This window comes from Cygnus olor, chromosome 3, assembly GCF_009769625.2.
Source record: "Cygnus olor isolate bCygOlo1 chromosome 3, bCygOlo1.pri.v2, whole genome shotgun sequence".
NCBI lineage: Eukaryota > Metazoa > Chordata > Aves > Anseriformes > Anatidae > Cygnus > Cygnus olor.
Window position 1 is genome coordinate 66,476,207 of NC_049171.1, and position 14,875 is coordinate 66,491,081.

General features: G+C 41.8%; 1 protein-coding gene across 6 annotated transcripts in view; it reads right to left on the bottom strand.

Moving 5' to 3' along the window:
• TIAM2 (TIAM Rac1 associated GEF 2) overlaps positions 1–14,875 on the bottom strand; it is a 138,688-nt gene that overhangs the window by 73,172 nt on the left and 50,641 nt on the right. For 5 of the 6 annotated variants that reach the window (XM_040551338.1, XM_040551342.1, XM_040551341.1 and 2 more), the window contains exons 4-6: positions 9,104–9,539; positions 3,963–4,135; positions 2,691–2,915 (exon numbers count right to left, since the gene is read on the bottom strand). In XM_040551338.1, coding sequence (XP_040407272.1) covers positions 2,691–2,915; positions 3,963–4,135; positions 9,104–9,539 — 834 coding nt within the window. Of the gene's footprint in view, positions 1–2,690; positions 2,916–3,962; positions 4,136–9,103; positions 9,540–13,817; positions 13,906–14,875 lie in introns of those variants that run through there. The other variant, XM_040551343.1, reaches the window with a different exon arrangement.

Sequence of the window (14,875 nt, forward strand, 5' to 3'; positions counted from 1 at the left end):
AGTGGGCAAAAGACAACTAAACAACCACAGTTCTAAACAACTGGGCTGCGCTACATATATGCAAACTTCTCCCTCAGGAATAATGCTTTTTCAAAACTGTTAGCTTAGTAAGTATATTACTTACTTACTAATTATATCAAGATTTTTTTGTTGTTTGTTTTCAGAAACCCATCCCTGAGACACTAAATCAAAAGATTAGGAAACCAAGTTATCTACTGACTTTTCTCTAAAGTGACTTTGCCAACAAACCTTCAGCAGTTGTAAGGAGAGATTTTAAAGAGATCAAAGGCTTCAAGAATGGACAAAATGCTCATTATGAATTTATTGTTTGCTAACGAGTGGATGCATCTCACTCTTTGTCTCACTGTTTTGCCCCCTTTCGATGTTTTGAGAAATTAACAGACAGAAGATTAGCAGGAATAAATCTTCTGCAGCCCTAGTGATGGATTGCAGTTATAGCAGAATGCAGCCAACTTCTTCCAGGGACTGAGCTGGAAAACAATGGCAGTTGTTCAAGGACAGAACATCTAATTAGCAGAAATTAAGAGACTGACCACCATTAATACTGTTCAGCTGACTCTAAATAAACTACTAGCATCAGTACGTAGTGGGTGGGCAAATTAAGCTGCTATACATAAGGATTTTTTTTCAGTGCGTCACATATGATGGGCCATATTAACCACTAGAGCATCTCTAGAAATCTGTATATACTTATAGGTCTCAAAACCTACTGCAATAAAAGGATGCCTAGTTCATCCTCCATTCAAGTCACTGGGCTCCGGACCATAAAATAAAGTGACATGGAAATTATGAACATCTGAGCACTATAAGAGCTTATGAACTCTTATGAACGCCACAAATCCCTACACACACCTGCATACCTTCTGAACTCTGCTCATATAGCTTCAGACTGAAGTGTTCTACAAAGAGCTTGATAGTCAGTATCAGTCAGTCTGCCCTTGGTTAAGTTCATACCAATAGAATAAGAATTGTAAATAATACAAGCATCAACTTCATGAAAGTAAGTGTTCCACCAACCAGAGTAACATAATTATGCTGTATGGAATCAAAGGAAATGAACTCTGGTTGCTACCCAAGAGGCCTTAATGTGCAGCTTGAAGTAATGCTAGAGGAATAGCTACTCTGACTGAGAAGGCACAGCTCTCAAAAACCCCAAAATTATCAGATGTCTTTTGTTAAAGGCTTAATAAAATCAAAGATACAGCAACTTCAATCCACAAACCTGTTAGGCTGAACTACTAGAGAAGCTTAGTATACATAAGAGGCCCTGGGCAGCAAAGCCTTTGCCCGGACACTGAGCATGCATAATTGAAGCATCGTGTGCCAGTTGCCGCCTGCAAATCTGTGGGCATGGACAAGATGTCAAAATCTCAAGATGTACTTCCATAAGGTATCACTGGAGGGATTCCTGGTTCGCTTGCTGGAACTGAGAGCAGAGTAAGGCTTCATGTCTTATGCACCACTGCACAGACAATAACGTAACTGTTTTAACTGAAGAACAGTTCTAGCTGTTCATCAATCTGCCTGGTCTTAAGCAGGGCTTGGCTGGAATCCCAAGACACACACAGACCAAGAAAACTAAATTTCAAGGGGGAAGGAGGGGCTCCAGTTTTCATTTTAGAAACAAACCTTAATGGTGAATCTTCCTCAGCACTAAGCTGCTGCTTTAGTCAAGATTCATGTATTCCTAACACCATCATACAAAACTGTGATCAGAATAACACATTAGGCATCCAAAAGCTATTTACAGGGGGAGGCACCTGATGATTCAGCTCAATTGCTGCTGCAGTGAAACAAAATTAGCCTGGATACAAGTTTGGATGCAAACATTTTTGTCTGTTACAGCCACGGGTGAAGATTTTGGCTGTAAGGCATTAGCTCTCCCAAGCTAAGCACCAATGGACCTGGGCTTATGCTGAGACAAACAATTCCCAGTACACAACCAGAGAGTGTTACAAGAAGTGCTGTTAGTGACTAACTCTGTGCCCCTTTCCTTTGAACTGATACTGGAATAATGTTCCAGAGACTGCCAGTGGTACTTACAGAGGTGCTTTTCTCCCCCAAGATGGAAAGCTCTGGTCTTGACTTCTTGTTCTCATTTAGACACCTAGGGGGCTATTTAAGAAGCCTAGAGGATCCCTGACCTTTTAGTCATGGCTAAATTTCAACGGAAGCACGTTGTTTTGCCTGCCTTAGCCCTTCTTCCAATTCCATTTGGATAAAGTATACTTCACATCCTATCTTAAGGTGCCAAAAGGTATTGCTATGTACCTACACTAAAATCTTTACTTTCAATTTTTCATTGAAGATACTACATATTCTGTGGTATGCTGTGTAACATCTAGATATTATTAATAGCTAAGGATATCATAAAACAGAGTCGTGAAAATGAATTACATTTTTCCAGAAGTGAAAAGAAATAGCTTTGTGCTCATAAAACAGACCGGTCTGATCCTCAGCTTTGAGTGCTGGCCTACTTCACGAGCTGCTCTGGATTGCTGTAGAAACCTGGCAATAGTTATGACTACCATGCCATGCCAGCTATGCCCAAGACAATTGCTCTCAGGCCTAGAAAGCATCAATAGCAGGAGGCCAAAGCAAGAAATGGCGATAAATATGCTACTGCAATAACAGTCTGTAGCAGAAACAAACCGCACTGTTTCCAGTACCTGATTCTCTATGGCCTTCCTGTTTTTCGGATCGCTAACAATTGAGAGCTGCAACTCTGCCATCTTTTTCATCTTACTGTCCATGTCAATCTTCTGGAAGAGACTCTTGGTCTGATTTTTCAGCAGCCGAATGGTGTCCTCTTTCCCAAGCTTCTTCGCAAACAGGGAAGCACAGGCTGAATGTATGGCAGTAACCCAGTTTTCCAGATCTGTCTGGCTTGTTGCCTGTGAACAAACCAGAGGTGCAATATTACAACCAGACAAGAGAAAATCAAAATGAATCTGCAACTCTAGGACGTGAATTGCTTGACGGGTTCCCTGAGATCTCAGGCACTTTATCATAAAACTTCTCAAGTAAGGTTTTACCTTTAAAACTATGCAAAATAAAGGAACTGCGAGTTTTTTCTGCACTGTCATGACTTGTCCCCAACCTTCAGCTTCTGCTTCTTAGACCTTCAAGGTCTGAGGGCTCTGGTGGGAGTGCAACAGAACCCACGAGCTGTGGACAAGATGTGACTTGCATCCTTTATCCCTCCAATTAATTAAGGTGAAAGCCAACACATTTCAAAGATAAACCTCCTCTTGTGGAGGTAACATAGCAACAGGGATGATTTTAAAAGTAAGGTCTGAGGAGAGGTGTTTGCTTACTTTAAAAATGCCAAATTAGTGGAACACAGCACAGCAAGGCAAAGAGAATACATCTGCACAAAGTGTCTCCAGAGATATTTACAAGTGTGCCTATGAATCAACATGTTTTTATGCAGGCGGTTCCACATAATACTGTTCTTTATTAACATTTCCAGTGCTGCAGTTAAGCAGCCAAGATCTTTAGACTATTTTTAACCTTCTTTTTGAATGTCACACTCAAACTCTCTGAGGCCAGCAGATTTAGGGTTGAGTCCATCATTCTGTAAAGGCAGAATGCTGATAAACATGAAAACATTTGATAACACAGCTGATTTTCTGGAAGCTTGTAACAAGTAGGGACCAGAAGTGTCTTGCTTATTTGGGATCTCTGTTCTCTCTATTTCTGAACAGTAATTGTCTGAGCCAACTGGTGTAATACCATATACCTGAAGTTGTATCATACACTTAAATCAATATTATAAGAGTATACTGTAACAGTGTAACTATACTATTCATTTTAAGTCACTGGTACAGACATGATGTGTGTGTATGTATGCATATACATAGTCACACACATACATGTGCATACTCACAAACACATCCTAAAACGGAAACAATCACAAAATCAGGTATGCATACTGTTACCTGAAATAGGTAGACATCTCCAAAAGAATTGCTGAGACAGAACACATTTTCTTTCTTGGGATGCTCTGGAACAGACTGTACTATACTGTCTTCTGCAAACAGGGCATATCGAGGCAAATTGCTCTGCTCCATCGAATTCCTTCCGTAGGTCTCATAGAACAGCAGAGTACAACCTTTGTAGTTCAGAGGGACAAAAAACGTAAAGAGAAAATAAGTTGGATGTCCCATTCAAGTTCTCTTATATTAATGTTTCTGTGAATTAAAATTTCCAATGACTTGGAATGTTTGTTACCCTCTTTTGAGCTAGAAAAATAAGGAGGATCCTCTAAACTGGGAAACATAAGTTAATGTTGAATTTGCCAATGAAAAGTTGGAACAGAAATCTAACACAGATGCAACAAATATGCAGGACTAAAAAAAAAAAAAAAAACAACAACAACAACAAAAAAAACAGCACCAGGATAGCTCAGTAAACTCAGGCTATTAAAATATTTAAGCATGTAGAAAAATTCCTGCTTAGTTAAATCAGCTTTTGTGTTCCGTTATTATTTAAGGGAACCAACTCTCTCTCAACAGTTGTTGAAGAAATCTTTGTTTGTAGAAACATCTGTCTTCCAAAAACATGCTAAGTGAATAAACCTCTCAAATTTAAACTGGGCTTCCTTTGATCTACCTGCAAACTGGGGATTTAGACTATGGATAATTTAAAACAGTTTAAAAGGGTTGAGTTTGATCATGTTCAGTCTCATAGATGGTATAATATATAAGACAGGAGAGTTGCATCCACAAAGCAAATTTCATCCTTGACGACAACAATCACAGACGCAACAAGGGGAACAACTTCTGGAGGACAGCAGAGCAGCCTTGATCCCAGTTCCCAGAAGTACGATGACATTGCGTTTGGCAATGAAGCTGGCTTAACAGGGGCCTGTTTCTCCTACATCCCTTGCCAGCCATTCATTCCTGCCTCATGTTGCAACCTACTGTCGTCTGAGATGTGCTGATTTACCTGCTGATGGAAGTCATAGTCTGAAGCATGTACTAAAATAATCTAGTTTAAAATTATCTTGTATTTCTGAAGAATTTCATAGCCCATTTGTGCATCTAGAGAAAAGATGTAAATACACCTCACTTTCATACCTGGGAAACAGCAGCTGAAAAATAGAGGGTTTGATTTTATTTTATTATTATTATTATTATTATTTTAATTTGGAAGACTGATTAATACTATACTGTGGCTGGATGTTTAACCTGGAAGAAATAAGAGTAGACGTTATAAATACAATTTGAAAACTGATGATAACCTAAGCATTTAGGAAAAATCTGAGGCTGGTGGTAGACTCTCCAGCAATGACATTCTTCTCCAAAAGATATGCTTGAATTCATTCAGGAATTAACTTAGGGAAGACCTACAGCCACATTACACAGCGAGTCAGACTAAATGATCACAATGGTCCCTTAGGGACCAGAAATGCATGAATACATTACTGTTGTAACCCCTATACATATTCAGTAGAAGACTTGAAACTCAGCCAATACAAGGATTGAGTTTGCTAGGGCTACACCATTGATATTTCTCTAATCTGCCTTTTCTTGTTGTTGTTGTTTTTCCTTCAAATCGAAGAGACAGCACAACACAAGGCAGCATCAAAACTTAAACAAATACACCTAGGCAGTGTGTACGAAGGGAATGTTGCAAAACCTGCAAAATACAAATGCTCCTTTTATACACACATTTAAAATTGTTAGGTAAAAGCAGACATCAGCCTTAATTCTACCAATTCTCTAGCATTTACACTTAACACTGTGTTAAAAGTCTCAAATGCATCATCCAAATTCATGAAATTTTGAGGTGGAGATTACTCAAAAGTTAGATCTGAAATCAGAACCAAAATCAAGAGGATTTTTTGGATTCTTCTGTCTGATTAAGGGGAACAATGGGCTGGCTAGAGTTTGTGGAGCAAATTTGCTGTGTTGTGAGTTGGAGACCACTCTTCCTCTCATGGCCCAAATCTACAGCATATGAAAAGAGAAAGTCAGTCAGGTGAATCTCTTTGCATTCACCATCACCAGAGAGTGTAAAGCACTTACAAGAAAAAAAGGAAATATAAGAGGTTACTGACCAAACTGGTTGACAACTGAAAAGTTTTCAAGGGAAGGCATCAAATAAATCCAACTGCCTGTGCATTATTTAAGTGCACCTTTTCCTATTGCTGTCCTACTGTAGATTGTCTGGCAGAATATTTAGAATAAGAGTAGATCCTATAGAGTTGGTCCTATCCTTTCTCCTTACCCATCCTCACTTGTTCTCCTTTATGGTACAGAGACAGCTGGAGATCTCTGCAGTAGGAAAAGAAGGATATGGTTTGTTCCACTGCATATCAGATGTACGACTTCTGTAATCATTTCAACATAATAGTGCAAGCAAAACCAGTAAATCCAAGTCTCCTGCACTCTTCGGCAGCAACACTGTACAACCACTTCCACTTCTGCATTTTAGAAAAATGCAAATTAAGTTCTACTTAAAACTTCCATATTTCCCCTATGTTTTATCAGGAAGGTACCTAAAGATATGTTGCTTTTTATCCTGATAGTTTACATGTACAAAAACAAACAAATAAATACATAATAGATGAAGAGCATGCACGTGTGTTTAGGTGTATGGCACCCCAGATGAATCTTTGGGTCAAGCCAAGTGATCCCTAGCAACAAGTAATTTCATGAACTCTGACAGACCCACTAAGATTGATTATAGTCCAAGTATTTTGATCAAAATGTGAACCGAGTGGGGAATTGGAAAGCAATTTCCCTCATTAAAATAAATTAATTGGACAAGACAGATGGGAAAGAGAGTTCCTCATGTTAAAGGGTTACTAATCAAGCTCGGGTCCTGATTGCCCTGAAAGTGGAGCAAAGGCCTCAGGACATGTATACTTTTAAGTCTGGCAGGTAACCAGATGGTTATAAGCCTTCTGCATATTTATAATTAAACACATCTCACCAGAGTGCAAAGAAACATGCTGTTCTCCATTTGCATATGTGGCTATTTTAAGTCGTATTTTAAAATATCTTGGCTATTTAAATTTCCAGAACAAATTAAATACAGACTTACTCAAAATCCTGTATAAGGAAGAGCTAAAGCAAGTGCCTTGATCTTGATACAGCATATTACAAAAACAGAACTACGCCTTGATATCCAGACAGGCGAGTTTATTTTGGCATCAGAACTCTCTACAGGACAATAAAGGTATGAGATCAAGGAAATGAGGAACGTATACTTAAAACAGCAAAGAGGAGGATATTCTGCACCACTAATGCCATATCACTCATACTACACAGAAAGCATTATATTTAATATTTCTCATAATGTTAGAAGCTAATAAAGCTTTTTACAAATAATTTTATTATTTTCTTTTTATGGTTGGGTATTTTCAGCTACCAAGAAGGGATGTGATTTGTTCAAGGTCACCAGCAAGTCAATTTCAAATCAGAGAACTGAACACAAAGCACCAGACTTCATTCTCAGAGCACCATAGCTTCATTATCCCAAAAATGTATGGACTACTAGTATATAACATATCTTACAGTTTAGGCGTTTGGCAGGATTGTTAAGAAACTACTTGAATTTTAGAGGAGGCAGATCAAACTCACATTCACACTCCATAACACAAACACATACAATAAAAGGGTGGCATTCAGATATTGTTTTTCCTTTTGTATATACTGCTTGTAAGCATGAATCATGCTATCTGATGATCAGGATAAGTGATTTAAGTGTTAAGACTGCCTACATTTTGATCCTTTGATAACAGGTCTCTGAATTATTAGGCAGAATTGCTACATTCTTGCAAGTTTGCTTCTTTTAAATCAGCACTATCAAGGGTAACATTCTCAGCACTTGCTGTTTGCTGTTCATTTTTCTTCAGGTCTACACCCATGCAGAATTTTGAAAAGGGCAACCTGTGGGAAAGTTGTTATTTTCTCTCCTCCAGTCCCAGATATGCTAGGAAATTATTAAGTTTGATCATTTCCTTACTTATTAACTTCGCATTATATTTACTGAAAGGCAAATCCTTTGGATGCAGTTCAAAAAAAAAGGGCGGGGGGGGGGGAGAGAGAAAAAAAAAACTTATGAACTCAGCCATTAAATTCCTCTTCCTCCCCACAATAGATGTTATTTTCCTTTTCACACTTCCTGACACCTATCCACTTCTTGTGGCACACCTACCTGCTCTATTACTCTGAGCCATCAACGTGTGCTGCTGGCGCAGGGCTAAACACAGTAATCACACAGCAGCCCACTGGCAGCAGCCTCTGTTAAGTGGATTGCCTTCCCACAGGGCTGTTTCACGGCAGGGAAAGATGGGGGAGATAGGAAGGCAGGCATGCTGAAAGGCAGAAGTGCCTGGCAATGTCGGGATCAGGCCATGTGAAAGACCATCCGTGGCAAAAAGGGAAACTGGTGAGTGCTTGGAGTGGCCTCGGGAGCCAGCACCCCACGCTGAGCCTCAGGCACCGCAGGCCTTCCCCTACTGCTTCTGCCCAGAATGGGACCTCTGTAGGGCAATGCTTTTCTGTGCAAATACCTCAGCACGGAGGCACTGACCTCTTCGTTATGTTGCCACCTGATTCTCTGGCAACAAACTGACTGTTTTTACGGTAATTTACCCCAACTTTAAGCAAACTGTATAGCAGAGACAAGGAAACAGCGTGCCTGTGCCAGGGAATCAGGCACCAGGGGCTTTCTGATCCTTGAATTTTGACTTCCCTTGAGACACTTACACATGTATTTAAGTTACACATTACGTATTTTTCTCAGTTTTGGTTCAGTTTGGTCTTTGACCTCCAAACATCCCAAAGCATCTTCTGAACTACTAATTCTGTGTGAGTACAGAAACTGGGAAGTCAGATGAAACAATTCCCACTACGGTAGTAAATGCAAGGCTGCACATGCAATACAAAGCACATGAGCAGCACCTCTACTTAGCAGGCTGCTTTGGCACACGCTCCACTTCAAGCGTGAGGGTAGACAGCATAAAGTTACTGGGACTGCTAATAGGACCTGTCATGCATGAAAAGCTGCAGAGACCCAATGGAAACAATTGCTGCTGCCAAGCCAGAGGAGCAACACAGCAATTTACCTTTGAGCGTTACCCAGTACTGCTTCCATTTTCGCCGTGTGACCAGCTCCAGCTTCTTCTCTTTCTGCAGGGTTACCAGTGGTTTGAAGAACAGCCACCCTGCCTTGCGCACCACTCCTTGCTCCTTCTCATACAACAAATCCAGCTGCTCCAAGGAGCTGAGGGACTCGCTGCTGGAGTCCTCCGTTTCCGAGGAAGTCTCAGTGTTCTCCAGGTTTGTCCTGCTCATCTCCAGCTCTCGCATGAAGTTTTCATAAATGTTCTGCCTCAGGGCATCGCTGCTGACTGCATTGGTAGACTCGCTTCTCTGGGACAGGACGTGGCTGGAGCCGGGTGACCACAGCAAAGCAGAGAGCTGTGATGGTGCCAGAGTGTCTGTGCTAAAGTTGTCCATTCTGCTGTCAAAGTATTCACTCCCATCTTTACATTTTGGCTCCTGTGCATAAAAGGAAATTGCCAGCAATCAGTCACCAGAACTCAAAGTAAAGACACACCTCGTTTGGCATTTACATTTGTTGCGTGTTTAGCCACAGTCAATTCCTTCCTCAAACGCTACCTCTTCACCATTAACATCACAGCCTTTATTTACCTCGGCAGCCACTGCCACCACCTCTGCTCACTCAGCAGACCCCCATTAAAGCCTCACCGCTAAGTCAACCGGCCTTGGCAACTCAGACCAGGTTGCACGGCAGCAAGAAGCCTCCAAATTCAGTGGTAGCTACTGGGGCTCCTGCTTCCTGAAACCTGACGGGCTCCAGGCAACAGCAGACCTGCCGTCAAGGCTTTCCTCGTTTCTCCACATGAAACTGCCACTTACGAGTCTGCCAAGCGGGAACAATGCCACGGCAAGTCGCTTTATTATTACAGGGTTTTCGATACTTTGCTGACACTGTTCATGCGAGGCAGCTACCTTTACCTTCAGCACAACTTGGCTGATTTTACCTCTGCTTTCTCTCTGTTATACAAACTGTGCACAACCAACACAAAAAGGGTCAAAAGTTTAAAATATTTTAAGCCTGTCAGCACTGACCAACTGACAAAAATCTAATCTAACACAAGATGCAATTTTAAAAAAAGATGGACAGGCTCGCTGACTGGCAGGAATCCAGTTTCCAGACTGCAGAGGTGTATATTTTCTGACTTGCTGGAAACCCCACAGGAGCTTGACTGTCTCATCATGCACCCATGGGCCTTTCCCCTAATTGCATTGTGCAATTTCATCCCTGCATCGAGAGGGCCGGCCAACTTAACCTGAAATACCCAGGCCTGGTGATACGTCGTGCATGACTTCAGTTCTACCTTGTGATACGACTGCTAACACATGCCCAGATCCTGCTGCTGCTTGTCCAAGTGGGACTGAGTTGGCAGCTTGGGTCTTGCCTGGCTGAAGCCTTGCCCAGCAATGAGCTGCCCGCTCCCACCTCTTGCAGGCTCCAGCGATGGCTGGGGGGGTTCATACCTGGAGTAACCCCCCTGGCGAGAGCCATGCCGTGCATCGCAGGAGGCCATTTGTTGTCTTTCCAACTTGTGTGTTACTGATGGTATTTAAAAGCAACTGACATCTAAGAGCATATAGCACAAAAAGTCCAGTGCCTTTTGCTGTAGACAAAATTTAGGACCGTTGCTTGGAAAGTATGAGGGAAGAGAAAACAAGAGATGGCTACAAAGAATCAAAGCAGCGAAGCTATTAACCCTCAGTGAAAATAGAGCTATTATACTTTCAAACTGTCTCTATAGTAGCATCTATTTGCTCACAGATTTCTGTACACAGATAAAGTAAATAAACCTTGGTCTCCTGTGAGTTGCTCTCACCAGCAGCTTTGAAAGCAACTACTTTTATATTTCTTTGCTTCCTACTCAACGCTCTTCAAAACTGCAGAGCAGAAGTAGTGCCGTGTTTTGATGGTATAATGGCCTCCAGCACACAGCCGGGAGCCACAGCAAGCTCACGTGCAGGTGCAAGTGTCACAGGGCAAGCCACTTCTCAAGCAGCAGGACACTGCTGGTGGTGGCCTCCCAAATACCATGCTCAGTTGAAAACTATCACTCATTATGGTATGGTTAGGTTCAAGTCTGGCTTCTCTTCATCTCACTGCCTGGCCACAAGGATGGAATTGTCACAGTAACACAGCACCTCTCACAAACCTTGTGGCAGAGTTTTCATCAACGTTCTCGGAGAGTAGCTCGCCGAACATCAGCAGTTTTGCTTTTTAGACAATGATGTCAAATGTGCCTACAGGAAAAACCCTAAAATTCAGTGAATGGGAATGCATTTTCTAATATATACAGCTTGAAAAGATACAGACTTCCAGTCAGCGGGGCCTGTGAGAACAGATGAATAAATCTAAGGCATCAATGACAGTAAACAATTTTCCACAGGCAAGCTGAGAGACTGTTTGAAGAAAGGGGGAATCACATATGTAATGTGTTTATGCCCACAAAACGACTGTACAAGATGGGTCACACAACTGCACCGGCCATGTGCAGTTCTGTGGGAAACGGGAAGCTTTCTCCACCCTCTTTTTAATTACTGTCACTGAACATGCGTGCCAAAATTCTGCATTTTAATTGTTTGACTATTCTCCAGAAACTGACAGTGTTCTCCAGAAAACATTAGCATATGGTTTATGGAACATATTCTTTCAATCCCAAATCACTAATAAGAAAAACAAAGAGAGAAGCAGATATAAGAAGGTGACCTCTGTGAAGGGCCATTACTGGAACAACACACAGGATATAACCTGCCCACCAGCACATCCTATGTTTTCTCAGAAAGGATCTAAAATGAATGAAACTTTGGGATTATACACACTTCACCATGACAACATCACTCGTATTAGTTTTAAAAGAGCAGCACTGGCACAATCACAGTCACGCAGTCTCTGCTGATCCTCAGGGAGGCTGACACTGTAACAGTATCTGGTCACTGCTGAAAAAGCCTGACCCAAACTGCTGCCAGGGGTGTTCACCCTGCCGGGTGAGTTTCTGCTCATTTTTGGTCTGTCGTATCTAGCGATGATAGAAAACTACCAGTATATCTGCTCAGCTGTGTTCAAGCAGATCTCTCAACGTCTGAGATGTATCCTGGAATAATTGCAGATAACGCAAAAGATAAAGCGGCCAACTAAGATACCAATTAGACAAAGTGACGCATTTAATAATTAGTTGAAAGGAACAGGGCAGGAAATAATGCAGGCTGTTAAATTCATTAGGACCCAAGCTGAAAGTGGGAACTAATACCTGTTTTCAAGCCAAATAAAGAAGTTACCTCAATGCAGTTTTCTTTTAAATTCTCTTTATACCACAAAATTTCAGTGCTCTGGCTTATAAAAGCCTGTAAATTTCAGAAACAATTCCTATAAAGAGGCTACTTACTTCATTCAAGAACCTATCTGCACAGTTATTTCTGGTGGCTGGATTTTAATTTTGCACAGAATAAACCTGTTCTCTCCATGTTATATAGACAGACACATGTGCAGTTGCATATGGAGCTTACATGACCGTCCTTAGCATGGCTGGTTGTGCAACAGGTCTGCCTAAGCTCTGTCCACACATCCATCCCACATGCACCACTCACACCTCAGTACTGACATGTAACATATTGTGATAGAGCATCTCCTCAGTGCTGTTTCAGCCAGGATTAAATCAACGAGGATGGGTCCTGTAGTAGAGCATCAGTGATGTAGAAAGGGAAGGCATTAGGACACCCTCCTGCAAAGAAAGTTGGGTGATGGCACAGACCAACTGCAAGCCTTTGGCATGAGACCACTATGAGAAAGACAAACTCAGTTCCAGGATATATCAGATCAAGTCAGGCATAAAGATGCTTCCAGCTCACCAGACAGGGCACAGCCAAGGGCTCATCCTGAATATCCCATATCCAAGTCTGGTTATGAATGACTCAAAACAGGTGCAGGGAAAACGTGCCAGAACGAAAAGGAAACAGACTTCCTATCTTAAGACAGGGAACCAAAGAGAGTCTGCATGACCCAGCAAAGGTGGTCCATTAGACACAATTTCTCCCTTTAAATAAATTATAACACATTAAATAATAAGGCAGGATAACTAATGGACAACACCAGCATCAGAATGGAGTGGCCAGGAATATATTTAGTCTGCAAATTAGATGATGAGTTCCAAGCATCTGAATAAGAGGGTTTGGAAACACTCTTCAAGCTGGGGGACAAGTCTACTGGATTTTAAGCTGCAATTTGTTCAGTTATGAAGGAGATTATAGCCTGCTGCCTTTCTGATGGCAGGGGACTGACCTCAACACCCCAGACTGTACCTTCTGGCCTTGAGCCCCTGTGAAGCAGGAGGCTTGGCCAGCTGGAGGGCCCATCCACCCAATGCTTAGGCCTGCCGATAGGAAGTATTCCAGCTTTCACCTACGCTCATCCTGAGTGACTCACAGCCAGTTATTAGTAATGTAAGGAGAAAGGGACACAACGTTCAGAGCAAAGCACAGGGGCTGCAGTTTCCGTGAAGAACAGTCCTATCGACTGGGACTAACCAGCTGCCAGCAGAACCATGCATGGTACTTCTACACTTTTATGCCAAAGGAGCTGGTGAGAGCGTAATCATTACCACACTGAAACACTGCAGCCCCTAGAAAAGATCACAGGTTAATCACAACATATGACGCAGAAAGGAACTGACCAAACCTCACGGTGAAGGCAAAATCATAAAGAATCTACTTCCTGCTTTGTCTTACCTGTGGATACTTGTCTGATAAAAATCAATGCCTATTTCCTACGCCTTTTTTTAAGAAATCATCATTTCTGGAGCTAGGGCTGATTTCCTTCCACCAGAATCAATTTCCAATTTGATGCAATCTCACCAGCAGAATTTCCTTGCTGTTCCTGAAGTCAGCTCAGTGCATAGTGAATTCAAGGCAGCTATGAATCCTGCACCACAAATACCATTCTGAAAATGTCATAGCTAAGTAATACATGGCAAAGGTCTGGGATGCAGAAATCATATGTAAAGCCTGGCTATAAAATCCAGAATAGCTACGGATGTCGAAATCAGTGAAGAATCCTGGCAGAAAGCGCTGAGGCCCACTTTATTGATTCCGGTTTTTCTGCCTTCTCTTTCACAGCTGAGTAAGAAGGTGAAAAGACAACATCTGATAAAATACATGAGCATCGACTCACAAAGAAGTGATTCAAATACACGGCTTTCATTTTCATCTTCCCGGTTCTGTAGTCCTTACCTAGGATTTATGCTGGCAAACCTTATAGTGACCTCATTTCTGAGCCATTGGAGTTTTACACTGCAGCAACAGATGCCTCAAAGCAGGCACAATACCTGTCCAAATTTCCAACATGGGAGATGGCATTTGCTTTACATGCCACAGAAAGTGCGCTATATGATCTACAGCTTAGCTGCTGCCTAAGTTGCAGAAGTTGGGGTTCCTCTTACTTTCTGCTTGCCTTTGAAGTAGCCAGCATCCCAATGTTGCTGAAAGGGAGCAGATCCTTCATTTAGAGAAGCACAGAGGCTCTTTCTATACGAGAAACACTAGGGAAGATTAAAAATAAAAAATAAAAATACAGTCTTTGCCCTCCAGCTCAGCTTGTGAACTCACACGTAGAAGTCCAGGCACAGTCTGGCATTTAAGGAGCTGACTCGGGAGCCTACAACTATGAGCATTTCATTCCTGACCACAGGCATCCTAAATTCCTATTAATGGGATTAGCCTTAAATTCTAAAGAAACATCCTTTCCCTCCCTCTTGCCCTCCTCCCATCTCCTCCATACCACCAACTCC